The sequence below is a fragment of the Chelonoidis abingdonii genome, chromosome 9 (assembly GCF_003597395.2).
Source record: "Chelonoidis abingdonii isolate Lonesome George chromosome 9, CheloAbing_2.0, whole genome shotgun sequence".
Taxonomy (NCBI): Eukaryota; Metazoa; Chordata; order Testudines; family Testudinidae; genus Chelonoidis; species Chelonoidis abingdonii.
In genome coordinates this window covers 16132358-16149454 of record NC_133777.1, presented here as the reverse complement: position 1 = coordinate 16149454, position 17097 = coordinate 16132358, and the positions used below count along the sequence as shown (strand labels likewise).

General features: G+C 44.9%; 1 protein-coding gene across 1 annotated transcript; it reads right to left on the bottom strand.

Moving 5' to 3' along the window:
- Positions 1–7094: 7094 nt before the first annotated feature.
- On the bottom strand, positions 7095–16485 carry LOC116837615 (zona pellucida sperm-binding protein 2). The gene is made up of 18 exons (XM_075069050.1): positions 16439–16485; positions 16279–16355; positions 15831–15914; positions 15660–15754; positions 15007–15165; positions 14372–14416; positions 13137–13301; positions 12530–12626; positions 12251–12432; positions 11106–11235; positions 9921–10102; positions 9753–9844; positions 9523–9644; positions 8950–9139; positions 8127–8262; positions 7955–8051; positions 7298–7381; positions 7095–7192 (listed from the first exon to the last, which is right to left on the bottom strand). The coding sequence occupies exons 1-18, from the start codon at positions 16483–16485 to the stop codon at positions 7095–7097; spliced, it is 2082 nt and encodes a 693-aa protein (XP_074925151.1).
- Positions 16486–17097: the final 612 nt, after the last annotated feature.

Below are 17097 nucleotides of genomic sequence, written 5' to 3'. Positions count from 1 at the left end.
AGCTGAGACACAAACCACCCACATGAAGACACCAACACAGCTCACCTCATACTGAGATGCAGGGGTTATATAGGATGGGTAGCAGCCCCAGAATAGGAGCAGCTCTTGGAAAACACTTGGGATGCTTTCTTCATCACCTGCTAGCAGCTGACTCTGAGCCTGACGGTTTGCACCTGGCTCTGCTCTGTGCTACAATCAGTGAGGAGGGGGTGGGTTAGGGACAAAGCTCCTCTTTCAAGGGGATTTTATGCCCCTTTGCACAATTTGCTGTTCCCCTTCACTTTTAACATTATTTTGATATCCACTTTTCCTTTCACCTTACTCTTTCACTGCCTTTCTCCCTCTGCTGGAAGATGGAACAAAGTAGCTGACAGGGCTGGCTCCAGGGGTTTTGCCGCCCCAAGCAGCCAAAAAAAGCAAAAAAGAAGTGGGATAGCGATCTGCGGCAATTCAGTGGGAGGTCCTTCGCTCCAAGCGAGAGTGAGAGTGAGGAACCCTCGGCCGAATTGCTGCCAAATACCTGAAAGTGCCACCCCGCTCCGGAGTTGCCGCCCCAAGCATCTGCTTGATAAGCTGGTGCCTGGAGCTGGCCCTGGTAGCTGATGAGCTAGAAACAGATAAACACTTTGTGTTGCAGCCTTAAGCTCCCCTGGCCCTTTGCCCCTTACCAAGGAGAACACTTGGCACTGCTGGGCTCTTCTGCCCACTAAAACAGCCTTATGCTCAGCCAGGGGGTTTGCAAGGCATCCTGCACTTGGGAACTATCCTCAGTAGCCCCTGCTTGGGAAATCTACATTGCCAGGATAGTTCTCTTCAGGAGGGACAGTTTGTCCAATATCTAGTTTGCCATAACTGTCACCAGTGTGAATGAATCCTCCCAACCCTCGGGGAAGTAGAGGAATGGTTGTAGGATGGAGCGGGCTAGAAACACATTGTTAAACCCCATTCTAGAGATGAGGAAAAGTGAGACAGAAAGAGGTCACGTGATTTGCCCAAAGCAACTTTTTAATTAGCATTTGCTTTATGGTAGCACTTTGTCATCCCCCCCGTGATCAGGGCCCCATTGTATTAAATGAGGTTGAATGCAGTGAGAAACAGTCCTGGCCCAAAGACTTCAGAGTCTAAATAGACAACACCAAAGAAGGGTGGGAGAACGGAAGGATTATTATCCTCATTTATACAGACAGAGAGCTGTGTTACAGAGTGATTAATGCTAAAGTCACACAGGAAGCTGAGAGAAGGGCTAGTATCTGAACTCAGGTACTTTATTTGACAGATTGGGCCACAAGTCAGTGGCAGAGTCACAGAGGTATCCAGGGTCCTGTTATCTAGTTACCTCCGCTGACCACTAGAACAATATTGAATGCTGTCCCAGTTCTACAATTATTATTTATTTGTATTACCATAGTGCCTTGAAGCCCTCATCAGAGACCAGGACCCCACTGTGCTAGGCACTGTACAAACAGAACAAAAAGACAGCTCCTGCCCCAGGAAGCTGACAGCCTACGTATAAGACAGGAGACAGCAGAAAGGCACAGACATTCAGATAGGTGAATACAGGGAAACAGTATCACCCAGCATGGTAGGCCGTGGCCTCAGCACTCCAGCGGCCTAAGTGTAGTCGAGTCTTTTATAGGCATCACAGCAAAGGACACTTTGAGGAGGGACTTGAAGGTGAATAATGAGGTGACTTTGTGATGTTTATGGGGAGCTCCTCCCAGGTGCGAGGGGCAGTAGGGGGGACATCACAAAGGTTCTTGTTTCAAAATGTAGGAGGCACATTTTGATAGTGAACTCCATAAAGCAGCCCCAACACCAGTTTGACAAGGTATATCTCTGCTCCAAAACTAACACAGAGAATGTAGGAAATTTCAAAGTTAAGGCTAGCATCTCTTTCACAAGGCAGGATGGCCCAGAACCTCAAAGGTAATTCCCATTAGAAATGGGAGTTAGACACCTAAATATCTTTGAGGATCTGGGCCTCTCTCTCTATCTTAGCTTTGAAGGTTGTGACTTTGTTCCCCAAGAAGAAAAAGAAAAAGGATTTGCAAGGAAATGCCAACAGACCTTTAACTGCTGTGGTAGGAACAATGCTACTATAGAAATCCTTCAAATAGCCATCTTCCTAAAAGGTAGCTTTCAAAATGCACAGCTTCTAGTGCCTCATTTTTATAGAGAAACCAATGAGTCCAGATAGGCTTAGTTTAATTCTGCCACTAATAGTGCATTCATTGTCCAGACCACTTCCCTGCAGAAATGAATTATGTGCCTGGTTGCTCCCATGATGTTCTTCACCAAGGGACAGGCCCTGCAACTTACTGCCACTCCTTAGCAGTTACTGGCTTTATCAGGCATTGAGGGTACTCGGTTACTTGCAGAGCTGGTTCCTAGCATGGAGGTACCGCTTATTAATGAGACAGAGCAGCACTTTTCAACCTGTGGTCCATGGACCCCTGGGAATCTGCAGTAGGGTGACCAGATGTCCTGATTTTATAGAGACAGTCCTGATTTATGGAGCTTTTTCTTACATAGGCACCTATTACCCCACACAGGGCCAGCTCCAGGCACCAGCCGACCAAGCATGTGCTTGGGGAGGCACGCTGGGGAGAGGTGGCGCTCGGGGGAGTTGTTTTTTGTTTTGATTTGTCAGGGCAGTGCTGGAGGTTTTTTATTTGTTTCAGTGGCATGGAGCTCAGGGAGGGCGGGGCTTCGGTTAGCACAGCTCTTGGTGGTGCTCAGAGGGGTGGGCTTTGTGTGGCGTGTGCTCGAGGGGGCAGGGCTTCGGTTAGTGCAGTGCTGGGGGCAGGGGCTTGCGCTTGGAGGGGGAGCAGGGCTTGACAGGGTGCTCAGGGAGGCTGGGGCTTCGAGCAGTGTGGCACTGGGAGGTGTCAGGGGCTTGCATGGCACTCAGGGGTGGGGCTTCGGCGGCGTGGTGCTCAGGGGTGGGGACTGGCGCAGCACTCGGCAGAGGCTTTGGGCGGTGCAGCGCTGGGGGTGTCGGGGGCTTGCATGGTGCTCAGGGGGGGGCTTCTCGCGGCGTGGTGCTCAGGGGGGTGGGGCTGCGCAGCACTCGGCAGAGGCTTGTGGCGGTGCAGCGCTGGGGTGTCGGGGGCGTCAGGGGCTTGCATGATGCTCAGGGGGTGGGGGTGGGGCTTAGGGCAGCGTGGTGCTCAGGGGGGCGGGGGTTTCAGCGGCACAGTGCTGGGGGGGGTTCGTCAGGGCGGCACTCTTCCTTTTTGCTTGGGACAGCAAAAAAGTTAAAGTCAGCCCTGACCCCCCACCCCATCCTGATTTTTCACACTTGCTTTCTGGTCACCCTAGTCTGTAGACTACGTCTAAGGGGTCCAGGAATGGTGACAATAAAAAGTTTCAGATCTCAGAAAAGGCATTCTGTTTTTCCGATCAATCAAAAGTACGCAAGTACGGCTGCCTACAAGTCAAAACCTGGAAGTGTTGTCATTACCACAGATACCCACAGTTTAGTGCCCTTTCTCATGCTGTGCTGAGCACGTGCAACAATTATAGCGAAATTCTGTTCAGTTTTCATTCTAAGACTTCTATGGTAGGAGTCTACAGACCACAGGGTGAATTTCATTCATCTCCATTTGAAAAATTGTAGGGGTCCACAAATGAAAAAAGGCTGAAAACCACTGAGCTATAGGAGATGAAGCTTTACTAGTAAGGGTAGTAGAGAAGGGGCTTAGAAAATTCCTCCACTAGCTGTGCAGCTGTTTACAAGATATGCATTTGTAGTTTTGGAGATGGTCATTGGGCTGGATTAATGCTGTAGCAGGGGAGAAAAACTAAAGAGGAAACAAAAGGAGATTGTTAGCTTTCATTGCTCCCCATGCATTTCTTTTTGATTGAGGTGCAGTCTCCTAAAGTATGCCAGCTTTTTCCCACTGGGGAAAAGGCCCATGATAATTTAATTGTATCTATAACACAGGAATATGAGCCAATATGCAGGCAGAGGGCACCACCTGCTTCGTCCAGACATTTTGTTTTCCCTTTGGTTACTCACTAGAACCGTCCCTGTGGGGCTGAACCTCTATTCACACAGACCCCCTGCATAAATGACATAGGGCAGCTGTGTAATCCTGTAATTTGTACTAATGTGGACACCACTTCTCCCCCACCCACATCCAAAGTAGTCCTGCTAAGAACTATCATGTTAATCAATACTGAGTGCTTGGCTCCTGTATAAAGAAAACCCAGCAATGAACTCATCCATTCACACACATGGTCAGGCTAGTTGGAAGCCATGCAGATTGGTTGTGACCAGATACTAGGAGAATGACCTAAGGGGTGCCAGCCTCTTCAGCTGCCACATGCCTTCCTTCTGCTACCCCTGGCAGAAGGATCCTACCATTCCCTCCCTACCTTTTACAGTATTAGAATGGCACATTGATATCCTTGCCAGAACTCCTACTGCCAAGTGCTCTGGCCAAGAGAAGTGGCTGTGCTTGTTTATGTAGCTTTCATATAACTGTAGGCAGAGCTGTAGTTTATATGAACAGACTGCCTAGAGGGAAGAAAGGGTGGTGTTGATTCCTTAGCTGGCATTGAGTTTAACACTACACCAGTAGAATAGCAGGAGGTATCCTGCTTTTAGAGGTGGGTGCTTTCATATATTAAGAACACTAGGTCTGGTCATTATCTGTATAATTGTACTCTTCACAAGCATAATACAAACAGTGCAATTGAAATTTGGCTATAAGAGACTAGCATTAGTCTCCTTTCCTCCATGCTATTTCAAAGTTATATGCTAAGTGACATAGCAGAGCTTTGAAAAGTGCATTTGTTCACTGTCATCTCTGCACAGGGTGGACAATACAGAGAAGTACCTACAGGACCAGGCCTCCTGCTGCAGTTCTTAGAGAAAGGAAGGTGATTTGCCCACAGAGGTACTGTAGGGGAAAAAACCTCAGTGGAAGCCTTCTCTGATTCTGCCAGCACTCTAACCGTGCTTCCTCACAGGTATTACTTGAGCTTCCCTTGGTATACAAACATGAGAAGGGTTAGGTAATTGGAATGAGTGACTATTCCAACACATCTTCAAAAACTGCAAGAGGAAGAATCTGTTCTTCTCATCCTAAAGGTAGCTATAGTGATGCTAAAGGATTGTGAGGGGAGAAAAGCAGGAAGCGGTGAGATAGTTATTCATGGAGAAAGAAAAGTCACAAATCAGACAGTTTATTGAATTAAATTCTAGTTTATTGAGAGAAAAGCAGTTTGTTTTTTTAGAGGAAAATGTAGTGTTATTTCCATGAACTAGATCTCTTAGCAATTTTGCACACATAGGAAAGCAGCAGCTGTGAAGAATACAGTCACCTTAAAATTAGATGCTAGTATAATTATATCTGATACCAGGATTAAGCTACTGTCCAGCCCCAGAGGAGAGGGCCCTCAGGTTTGGTTTTCAGCCATCTTAAAAGATTCAGTCTTCTGACAGCCAGGCAAGTTACTCAGCCTTGAATGGGGTGTAGATAGATTTCCTTTAAGTGAATGCTGCATCAGGCTAATTATGAGAGCAGTAGTAAGAAGATACCTCCATAAAGAGTAGAGCCATCTTCAGTGATTTGATGCTTGAAGGTCTAAGGCCATGGCTAGAATAGGAGGGAATAAATAGGTACCTTCAAATTTCAGTTAGAGGTTATGCTGTGCCTCTGTTGCCAGCTTTCGTGTGGTAATTAAGCACTCTGACTTTCACAATAAGCCAAAAAGCTAATCCCATTTCAAAACAAGCCAGTCCCTAAGAACCCCAACACTATTTGATTTGACCCCCTGGTGTGCAGTCTGGGACTGTGGCAGGCCTGCTGTGTACCCCTAACTCTTCCCCCACTTGCCCAGGGCTGATAAAAAAAGCAGCAACAAGCCAAAAAACCAAGCAACTCACAAGCTACTTAAGCCAAAAACAAGCCTAATCTCTGCATTTCCCCTTTCATTTGGCATAAAACTGACTATTCCTGATCCATTGTCACTTTCTACATTTATTGTGGATACCTCAGCTTGCATGTAGTTGTCCAAGACTAAGGTAGAGAAGTGATCGAGTTAAATTTTGCAACATCTTGTGTTGCAGGAGTCTACTTTTCTAGGTCCATTGCCGGTCACTGACTGCAATGTGACTATGTTGAGTTTAGGGCAATTTCCAGCATTGGAATTGGGCTAGTTTGTTTGCTCCTGCTGCATCTTTGGAAGTTTGTGCTCACAGGAGGCCACAGCTATGGATGACAGATTTATGAAACCCTTATTGCTGGCCTAAGTTTAAGCCTACTCTGCAAGAGAGTCACCACCACATCATGATATTTGAGCCATACTGCAGTGCTAGACCCCAGCCATACAACTGCTTGGGTGAGCTAGGAGAGTAGCAGAGAAGGTTTACAGACAGCACATTTACTGGAAGATAGTGTCTAGTGCAGAGTCCATTTGCTTTTGTAATATGCACTATGACCTGTTAGTGATAGACATTGTTTTTGATAACAGCATCCTCTCCTAAAATTTAGTGCTATAGTCAGTAGCAGCAGGGTAGACCTGCAAGAGTCTACTTTAGTGCTCATGAGCACTAGTTTCCAGTAGTAGAGTTATGGACAGGATTAGGAGAAATATGGAGCTCTTAAGCTGAGACCAAGTTCTCAGGGTTGTCACCTTAATTATGAAACAAGTCACCATAGCTCAGTTTCTTTGAGATTGCACCAAGGAGAGAAGGGGGATTTAAGATGAGCCCATTTTTCTGTAGGTAAGGCTGGCAACAATACAAGTGCCTTTACCCTACTGTATTAACTAAGCAGTAAGGAGCAACTATAGTAGAATAGGTACTTATGACAATTTAGCAATAAAATTAGGACAGTTGTCAGGCTACTGCTGTTATGCTAGTTAATTTTGTACCATGGAACCTGCTGGTTTTGTCTGGACTTTAGAGATGAGCCAAGTCTGACTTGCTTCTGTTAATACCTCACTAGAAGTCTGGTATTATAGTAGCTACTTCTGAAATAAGGAGACTCCACCACCATGAACTAGTGACAAAATGAACTGCTGGAGGCACAAGTCATTTAGTGTCTCACTTTACCATTACAGCTTTTGTCCTCTTTGGATTTTTAGAGAGCTACTGACACCAGGGCAGTGACCATCAGGCCAAGGATCACAGTAGCTGCTGCTACAGTGGTCCATGCCCCATCTGTTAGTTGAGTTTCTTCTGTAGGGAGGGAAAAAAGGTAGAACCACAAGTTAGTGACCATGTTATGCAATAAACTTGACTTGTTAACATGCAGCAGCTAGGTAAAGAGCATTTGTTCCATACCTTGGGTTGAAGGCCATTCGTCTGTTACAAAGATAACAGGACCAGGCAAGCTTGCTACACTAGAGTTCTCTGTTTGCATCACATCTGTAAGAGATCAGTCATCACATGACTGAGTAACTGGAGTCATGGAAATCCACTAATCTAGCAAGCTAACTGGCTATTTTCCTGTTCTGTCCAAGAGAACAGAATGATTCAAGGTCTAGAAAAATGTGTCCTACAAAAAGGTTGTAAAGTTGGTTTAGTCCAGAAGAGAGAACTGAGTACCTTACTTTTACATACTTTAGACTTCCCACTGATAACAGGGCTGGGTCACCTTTATAAAAAAAGACTAAAGCAGGGGATTCAATCACAGCAAGGGATGTTTAGGGTAGACATTAGGCAAGTTTTCCTAATGGTAAGGGTAGTTAGGCACTGGAACAAGTTACCTAGATGGTTTGCAGAATCTGTCACTGGTGGTAGTTAAAGAAGAAGAAGAAAAAAAAAAAAAAAAGAAGGAGTCAGAGGTAGATTAGCTAGTACTGCACTGAACCAGGACTAAGGAGACTAGCCTAGAAGACCTAGCAAGTTCCCTTCCACACCTACATTTTTATGATTCTGCTATGGTATGAATGTCACAGTAAACATGCTGTCTAGTTGCCAGTAGTGATTAGATCCTACCTCGTTTGCTTCTGCCTGACTGAGGACATCTTGGTGAACACAGAGGGGAATCCAGACGAAGTTTGTCACAGAGTAGAGCACTGCAGTGGAAGTACACCTAGAGCAAAAGTGAGACATTTGGTGCATAGGAATGCCCTTAGCATTTAGCTAGCGCAAGAGGGACTACACTTACTGGGCTAGTGAGAGCCTTGTCACCTGAGGCAAAGGCAAAGGTTTTCACTTCAAATCTCTGGCGATAGTTGGGATAGCTGACTGCTAGGCCCACTGGATGAAACACAGTTCTGTAGTTGTCCAGTTCATAGTCACAGCTACAGGAGATGCATGTTGAAAGTCATGAAGGGAGGAGAAGAAGGCAGTTTTAGATAGGTCAGAGTTGAAATCAGGTAGAGAAGAGAGTCTTGGAATGGTTGCTTCATTAAATATTAAATGTAATATTTAGTCCACTGCCCAAGAGAGACCCTCAATACTGTTTACAAGAGATCTGCCAGAACTTGCAGGCCTGCATTACGACAGCAATTCATTGAGGGTTTTATTCACTCAGTTGTGAATTAGAGTTAGTTGGAATTTGCACTTGAGCACATGCACTCAAGGCCTGGTCTACATGGGGCAGGGGTGGTGGAAATTGACCTAAGATATGCAACTTCAGCTATGAGAATATCCTCATATCCTTAGTGCTGGGTCAATTACTGGGGCTCCCCTGACAACTTTGCTTCAGCATCTTGCAGAGCTGAAGTTCAGCAGTTGACTGGAGAGAGATCAGGGAATCTATTCCTGATGGATTGCTATCCACCAAGCCATACCTGACCTAATGCTACAGTGACTTAGATCTGATCACAAAAGCATAAGAGACAGCAACTCTTTGCTCCTACATTCATGTGAGGAGCCTGATAGCAAGGTGACTTTGTACTCACAGCTCCAACAAGTTTTTGTATGGTATTTTAGGAAACACTTAGGTGAGGCTGGCCTGCTCATGTTCCTGCAGCACTTGTACCTACCCATCCACAACAATGTTCCACCAGGGCAGAGAGCTTGGATCTTGGGATGTTGTTGCCCAACAGTCATCCAACACCAGTTGGATGTTGGGGTCATTGCGGTTCAGAACTTGCACTTCCAAGAAGATTGGTTCCCGCAGATATTTCACAATAGGATACTGGTCATCACTGTAGGGCTCCAAGTAGGAGCCATCTGAAAAAACAAGTATGGTAGAGTTAGAAAGCCCAATACACAAGAGGTAGTAATTCTTGCAGGAATTTCAATCTAGAGATAAGAATAAGCCAGCTATGTAAGAAGTCTAGTACTGCATGTGCATAGAAGGACGCAGCAGTGGGTTCTTTAGCTGAACTCCTTACATAGAGGACAATAAGCCTCCTAAACCTGACATCCCCACTGGATTCCCCCAGAGCAAGCAGCTCTATTTAAACCTTAGTCTGCCAGCTCTAGGTCAGACATGCTGTGAAGGATTCATGCCATTCATTTTGGCTAGTAGGGATAGAATTGTTCCTTTGACTATGAAAAGAGTCACTTCATTTCTGTCCTAGCCATGATTTGCTGCTAGATGCAAACTTTACCTGGATAGACCAGCAGGATCAAGGAGAGAGGACCCTGGTTTATTGAAGAAACTGGAGGGAGACTGCTTATCCTTATGTTCAGTGATTCATCACTACTTTTGTAGATGCACACTACTGTCAGCCTGAAAGACAGAATGCTCAGCACCTCAGCACAAGGTTAGCTGACAATTTGAACAGTCACTTTGCTTAGTTTTGTGGACTGGCTCTCACTGGCAAAGTTGCGGACTGACCTGAATTCACTGTCCCTAGAAATCCTGCGTGGTGGTAGATCTGCCCACAAGGCATGCACTTCATTCTCATAAGTTGTCCTCTCGCCTTCAAACTACGGGGGATGCAGGAGTGTTAGTGACTGCCCTGCCACAGGAGCTCTATTAGCAGTCACTGTCCTGGACACTTACCCTCTGCCTTGTCCCACACTTGTTCAGTGGGACATGAAACTGAACCATGTCATTTGAGGGAGACTTGAAGACTGGTTTGCATGTAGGATCCCTTAACCTGATGGTATCCAAGTCTAGGGCTGGTTTGGTCCTCTCACTGAGGACTTCAAAGTCCATGTAGCCATCCTGAGTGCAGACAGCAGCTGAAACATTCAAGGAGGTTGGCATGGGTTGCTGTAGGGTGACTCCAGTACATGGCACTGTGGCAGATCCTGCCTCAGTTGAGTGAGGAACTACTCTTAGCTGAGCTGTGTGTGCAAGGGCTCTGACTACCCTAAGTTGTCCTGCACCTAACTGGATTGTTCCTGGTCTCCATTTTGTATAGCATTTTCTGGAGGGCAAGGATCCTGCAATAGCTCATGCCAGGAAGCTCAAGGACCCAGAACTGCTTACAAAGCAGTGCTCTATGGGTCAGAGAGGAAGAATCAGATTGAAGCGTAGGCTGGAGTCTACCCATTAGCCTGCCTTAAATCAGCTCAGACAAGGGAACCTGGTGTATGCCTCTAGTTGTTTACCTTCCCTTTGGGATAGATAAAGGACTGGGTGTCTCAGCACCAGAGCAAATAGGGATAAGGGGATGAGCAGGGAAGAACAAAGCTTTCTAGTAGCTGCTGACAGGCTGAACAGGGAGGGGAGGAGGAGAGGGAAAGTCCTCAGAGATGGAGTTGTGATCTGTTGTGCTTTCTGCCATCTCCACGAAAAGCTGTCATTACTATGTGGACTGTCAGGGGAGCTAGGTGATCACCAAGTAGTGGGTCATGTACAGATCACCCACAATGTCAAAGAAAACTGTCCTCAAAGGAAGGGCATCTGTATAGACCCAGGAACCATGACTGCAACTAAATGGGCTTCAAGACAGAGGTGCAGAGTCCCTACGTAGGAAGTTTTGCTTGGCAGCCACTAGGAGCTTGCACCAGACATATCTGCACTTTTAGCCACAAGTTGAGCTCAACTCTTATGTTCCTATCAAAGATAGAAGCCTCAGATTCATAGAGTAACGTGCTGAGGGTTTACTCAGTCTCCTGCATTAAGGAAATTTGTCATCTCAGGGAGCTACTGACTTGTCAATCTGTAGATCAGTCCTTCAGGGACAGCTGAAGCCACACTGCTACAGAAAGAGTTCCCAGGAAGAATGGGCTGTCTTACCTATTGGTGCATGTTGGTCACAGGGACACTCTGGATAAATTACCATTGACACCATTTCTCCATGGAAGTTGAAAGTTAGCCTTAGAGATGCTATGTATGACTGAAGTCCTAAGCAGTTCTCCTCATACAGCTGAAAGAGAAGGAGGCCATGACATTTTGTATCCAAGTAGTTGTGTTTGCTGCAAAGTTTGTCAGGTTCAGAGGCAAAGTACTATCGTTTCAACTGGACTAATCTAACCAGAAATTAGTGTTTCAGAAGATGCTTCAGCCATTTAATATGTCTCCTGGATCAAGTAGTAGGGATTTAGAGATTTTAAATCAGTAACAGCCTAGATCTGAAGTGGCTGTTCATTGAACTATGAATGTTAGACCTAGACTGAAGTTTCAAGTGGGCTATTCAAGTGTACTTTTGACCCTGCAGACTCAGCATGTGGTCCATTTTCTTTTAACTTGAACCTCACTCTTACTTAGGGGACATCAGATTGCAGCATGCTATGTTCTGTCCCAACAGCCATTCTGACCCAAAACTGATAGCAGAACATAAAATATTATTCCCTCCCCTTCATATCTAAGGATTAGACCAGCTTCCCCTTGTCCTTGCCTCTTATCTAGCCATTAGGGATGATCTATATCTTTATAGAGATTTCAGGAGGGTGCGCCATGATTAGCAAGTAGCAGACATGAAGCCTGTCCAGGTGATAGCTTGTCTTGCCAGTAGCTCAACCCCTGTGAAGAACTATTGATGCTAGAGCCAGTAGCCTGAATTTGAGGTAGCAAAGGGTAGTTTGACAACAGGAGACACTGCTAGAATGGTCAGCAAGGGAGATTTTTAGCAGATGTATCCGAGAGGGCTGGTAGAGTTGGGGCTTGTGTGGGTATCAGGAAGGAGGTTGCCATAATGGAGACAGTTTTAGCTGTATTAGAGGTTATGCTTAGGAAGATTGAGGTGGTCTGTGTAGGGGGTAGTCAGAGGGAGGTTCAGACAGCTGCCAAGTGGTGGCATGAGAAGGACTGACCATCTAGTCAGTGCCTTCGTACTGACCCCAGATGTCTGATTTTGTAGCTAAGTCTCTCTACTCCATCTTTCAGTAGATAGAATTGTGACCTTTCCTAAAGAAGATACTACTAGTTTGTAATGATCTTACTCTGGACTTCAAGATTCTTCTGTTGATGTGCAGTTTCACTCCTCTTTGTGTGTCCAGAGTAATTCCATTTGCTTGGAGTTCATTCATGGGAATGTTTCTGTTTTCTATACTCACAGCTGAGAGGATCCCTGGGAAAGCTGGGATGGCAACAGTCATGTGTGTGGAGTTACAGGTTGCTGGACCTGCAAGAATAGCTCTGTTAGTTTCTATAGAAGTTAAGGTACGAGTCCCTCTATTGTCAGAGGGGCCAGCTTCTTCTGTGAAGAGGGGAAATTTTACCTGGTGCACAGATCATTGTTGATTCTACAATTAGTCGCTGGTCAGGAGGCCCATATGAAAGCTTGAGTGCCACAGTATATAGCATCTGGTTGTCTTGCTTAAGAGGACAGACATGGTTGAGAACAGCAAGTTATTCAGTGATGTTTCCAGTATCAGCATAAAAAAAAAGCAGTCTACTAGGATTTAGTAAGCTAGGCTGCAGTTCTGGAGAGACTTCAGACGTTAAGAGAAGTCTTGCAGGCCACATTGGCCATTTAAGTTGCTGTTAGGGCAGCAGTATCTGCTGGAGTAACACTAGCTGTTTGTTACTCCAATGCAGAGCAGCTCTTGGAAAGGGTGAACAAGCTCCATTCTAGGGCCTCATGAACCACATTGTGTCATAGCCAGCGGTCAAGCTACAGCTGTTGTGAGTTGGTAGTAGAGATTTCAGTGCTGTCCATATGACAAGATGGGACAAGCTACTTATGTTACCATGAGTCATTGTTAAGATGACTAGGTCATTAGGACAGTTCTGCACCATTTATTAATTTACATTATACAAACCCACTTCCCTGCATATAAAATATTTTGCCTTTTTGGTAGCTTCCTAGTTCTCTAGAGCTCCTACCTTGTAAGAGGTGACTCCAGTAGCACCAAAAGAAACCTGGAAGATTAGGTTATTGCTGTCAGCTAGGAACGTGTATCCTTGCTGCATGGCTTGCCAAAGGCTTAGCCTGTGTGTTCTTGTTCCATCATCTATGGACAGTATCCAGGCCATCTGAGATTCTGTAGTCTGCAATTTGAGACTTCTGGTTAGTCAAACAAGGCCTTAGCGAGCAGTATGGTCATTGCTCTTATCCTTAAGACTTCTGAGGCTCAGATGGATTTAGATTGAAGCCACTAGTTTTTAAACTTAATCAGAATCTGCTAGATTCTAAAAGTCAATTATGAAAACAAATGCAAAACAAGATTTAAAATAGTCTTAGTATAACCTTTAAGTGGTGCTGATTTGCACTGTATACTATACATTGTAATTTTTGGTATCCAGGAGGATATCTATACGTATTTAAGTAATTGCATAGCTTTGATTTCTAGTTTACTGTGTTAGTAGATAATGCTGAATGATGATGAGTTTGCTAGGTGATTAATCAAGTTAATTGAATTCCAGTTTCCATTCAAAGGTCTTTATTAGTTAAGCTACCTTGAGCATTCTGGATATACAAACTATCTTCATAAACTTTTGTATTTCAAGTTAATGGCTATTAAGACTCAGAATCATGATCTTTAGTGACCTGAACAGATTGTTAAAGGACATAACCAGAAACTTTTTGAACTAGCAGGACTCTTCCTCATACCTCCCAGATTGCAAGGGGGTCAGGGGCAGAGAAGAGGAGACCATGTGATCTCCTGTTTATTTCCCAGTGATCATCTTAACTTTGAACAAACTGACATAGCTAAAACAGAAGCAGGCACAAAGCTGGTTTGGCACTTGGGAATTCTGGTTCCAGGTGCTTAGGCAGTGACTGTCACCAACTCAGTTGTTTGAGTTTTAGAATTTCAAGCTTCTATTCTTCCTTACTTGAAATTTAAGTAGATTAAAAGCAACCTGAGGCCTTAATAAAAATTATAACTTGGTTTAAGTTTTAAATTGTTAGATATTTACTAAATTCAGACTAGTTTATCCACACTGGTTAAGGCTTAGTAGTTGCAGCTTTGCTATCCAACTCTAGAAATATACTTCATCAAGACTCTGATCAAGCTACTTTAGTAAGCAACAGAAGTTGTTCCCGCAGGCAAAGATATTAGTTTAGCAGCATGCTATTTTGGACACCCCCAACCCCCATTTTGACAGATGTTTCATACCACATGTTCATCAGCAAAGCTGGGAATGAGTCTTGGAAATACAACCTGAAAGAGAATGAGACAGCAGCTGAGTGCAAGGACAGCAGCTGAGTGCAAGGCACAAAGTTCTAACAGGCTTTAAAAAAAAAGTGTCTGGCTACAGAGACTAGGAACCTCCAATCCATTACAGTAATGGAAGCTTGGTGTGTTACAGCACACTTGCTTTGAGAATGATGCATCTGGCCTCTAGCCACTGCATTTGCGGGAGAGCAGAGGAAAAACCACCAATGCAACTTTCCCTTGTAGATCTAGTGTACATATGTTCCTAGCTTCTAATCAGTAGCCAGTGGAGATGTCCACATACACTGGATATGCTTGACACAGCCTAACCTGAACATAAACAGAAGATAGTCAAAGGTAACCAGCAAGGTTTTACAGACAATAAAACTCCAGTTACTAATTTGAGTCTCCCCAGAGACCGGAAAGGGGAAATCCACCACAAGTCTTCTTTCCTCACAGTTATTGCCTGTAGAAGAGAATCTACAGGCATATCATCTTTAAGGCTTGATTTGAGAAGCCATTGAGTTATTATCAAACTCATCTCTACAGATAAGATCAGTTAGATTTCCAAAGAATTGTCAAACTGCTCCACTTACTGCCATGAAGTCTTTTGTACAGTTTGTAGCTCCAGTAAAAGTAGTAGGGGCAACTTCATCTGCTTGAAGATCATTACAGCCAATACTGTAGGTTAAATTCTTGTTCCTTCCAACTGTCTTGTTGAGCAGCAGCTCTATTCTCAGCTGGTGTTGGTCATGCTAGAGCAACAGAACACACTGGTCAGAGTAAGATACAGTAGCATATTTTTACATTGCTAGATGCTGCCTCAGATCAGCAATTAGATCTTATTGTCACATATGGTAGATGTCCAAACTTAGAGAGTTTGCCTCAACTGACAGTGGATGTTATGACTAACCTTGTACCTTCTATAGAAGAGGCAAGCACAGCGGTATTAACACTTAATCAGGTAAGCCATTTGGGTTGCCCAGCACCTTTGATTAGTACATCAAGTCACACCACACAAGACTGTATATATGTACTAATACTTGGACAGTGGTATACAACAGAAGTTGCCTGGGGAAGTCTTTCACTGGCTATTTTAAGGTTTCACCTTGAAGTGGAAAGGTTTCATATCACGCATAGTTCAAGTATTACACCACTTGGTCAAGTTTTCATGAATCCCATCAACCTCATGCTCACTTTAGAGCCTGTATCAAGTTAGCATGTTCCCAAAGCGGAGGGACAGTTATACCTCTAGTCTGGTGCAATTCAGATACAGAGCAGTTAGAGTCAGCTTCTTATGATCCACCACGTAGTCACAGTCTACAATCTCTTCACCACTTGCACCTACAAAGAAGAAACTGGTCAGCTGTGCTGCTAGATGTTGCCCTGAGAACCCAGCTAGACATGCAGCAATACATACCAACTACATGGACCTGCCAGAAGTTGCTTCCAAGCTCTCTGGGAAACCCAATCAACATTTTGTCATTGTGACAAGATACTGTCCCTACAAGAAGAAATGCACAATCAGTCTGATATCAACTCCTTGCAACACAGAAACAATTGAGGAGTCCTTGTGGCACCTTAGAGACTAACAAATTTATTTGGGCATAAGCTTTTGTGGGTTAGAACCCACTTCATCAGATGCAAGAACTCCTCATTGCTTTTGCTGATACAGCCTACCACTCTGAAACTTGCAACACAGAGAGCACTAGACAATTAACATACAAACTGTTAACATGATAAAGCTTTTCTCTCACTCCCCTGAATGAAGAGAGGGGTCATTAGTTCTGAGCACACCCCAGGGTCAGTAAGACTATCTGATCAGCCTAGAGACAAGTCCACCTTGTTTAGGAGAATGCCCTGGTTACCTGGGAAGTCTAGAGCCATGGAACTATTAACACCAGCTGTCACAGGCACTATAAGGCAACCCAGCAAAAGAAGCAGCCTGCAAACAAGAGAGAAAATGCCCAGAAGCCAGCACAGCAAACAGAACCTACCCCATATACATCCCTAATCCCCCTCCCTTACCACATGCTGCAAAAGGACCAGCCTGGCTGTAATGCAGGCAAACTCATGACTGAGACACAGACCACCCACATAAAGACACCAACACAGCTCACCTCATACTGAGATGCAGGCATTATATAGAAGGGGTAGCAGCCCCAGCACAAGAGCAGCTCTTGGAAAACACCTGGGATGCTTTCCTCATCACCTGCTAGCAGCTGATTCTGAGCCTGACGGTTTGCACCTGGCTCTGCTCTCTGCTGCAATCAGTGAGGAGGGTGTGGGTTAAGGACAAAGCTCCTCTTTCAAGGGGATTTTATGCCCTTTTGCACAATTTGCTGTTTCTCTTCACTTTTAACATTATTTCCATTATATCCACTTTTCCTTTCACCCTGCTCTTCCACTGCCTTTCTCCCTCTGCTGGAAGATGGGGCAAAATAGCTGATGAGCTAGAAACAGACGAACACTTTGTGTTGCAGCCTTAAGCTCCCCTGGCCCTTTGTCCCTTACCAAGGAGAACACTTGGCACTGCTGGGCTCTTCTGCCCACTAAAACAGCCTTGTGCTCAGCTGGAGTGGGGGGTGGGGGGTTGCAGGGCATCCCACACTTGGGAACTATCCTCAGTAGCCCTTGCTTGGGAAATCTACATTGCCAGGATAGTTCTCTTCAGGAGGGACAGTTTG

Coding starts and splice junctions, on each gene's coding strand:
- LOC116837615 (XM_075069050.1), bottom strand. CDS start 16,485: ATGAGTTTGCCTGCATTACAGCCAGGCTGGTCCTTTTGCAGCATGTG. Junction 10,103..11,105: donor TGACCAACATGCACCAATAG/GTAAGACAGCCC, acceptor TGAATGTTTCAG/CTGCTGTCTGCACTCAGGAT. Junction 9,845..9,920: donor AGTGTGGGACAAGGCAGAGG/GTAAGTGTCCAG, acceptor CATCCCCCGTAG/TTTGAAGGCGAGAGGACAAC.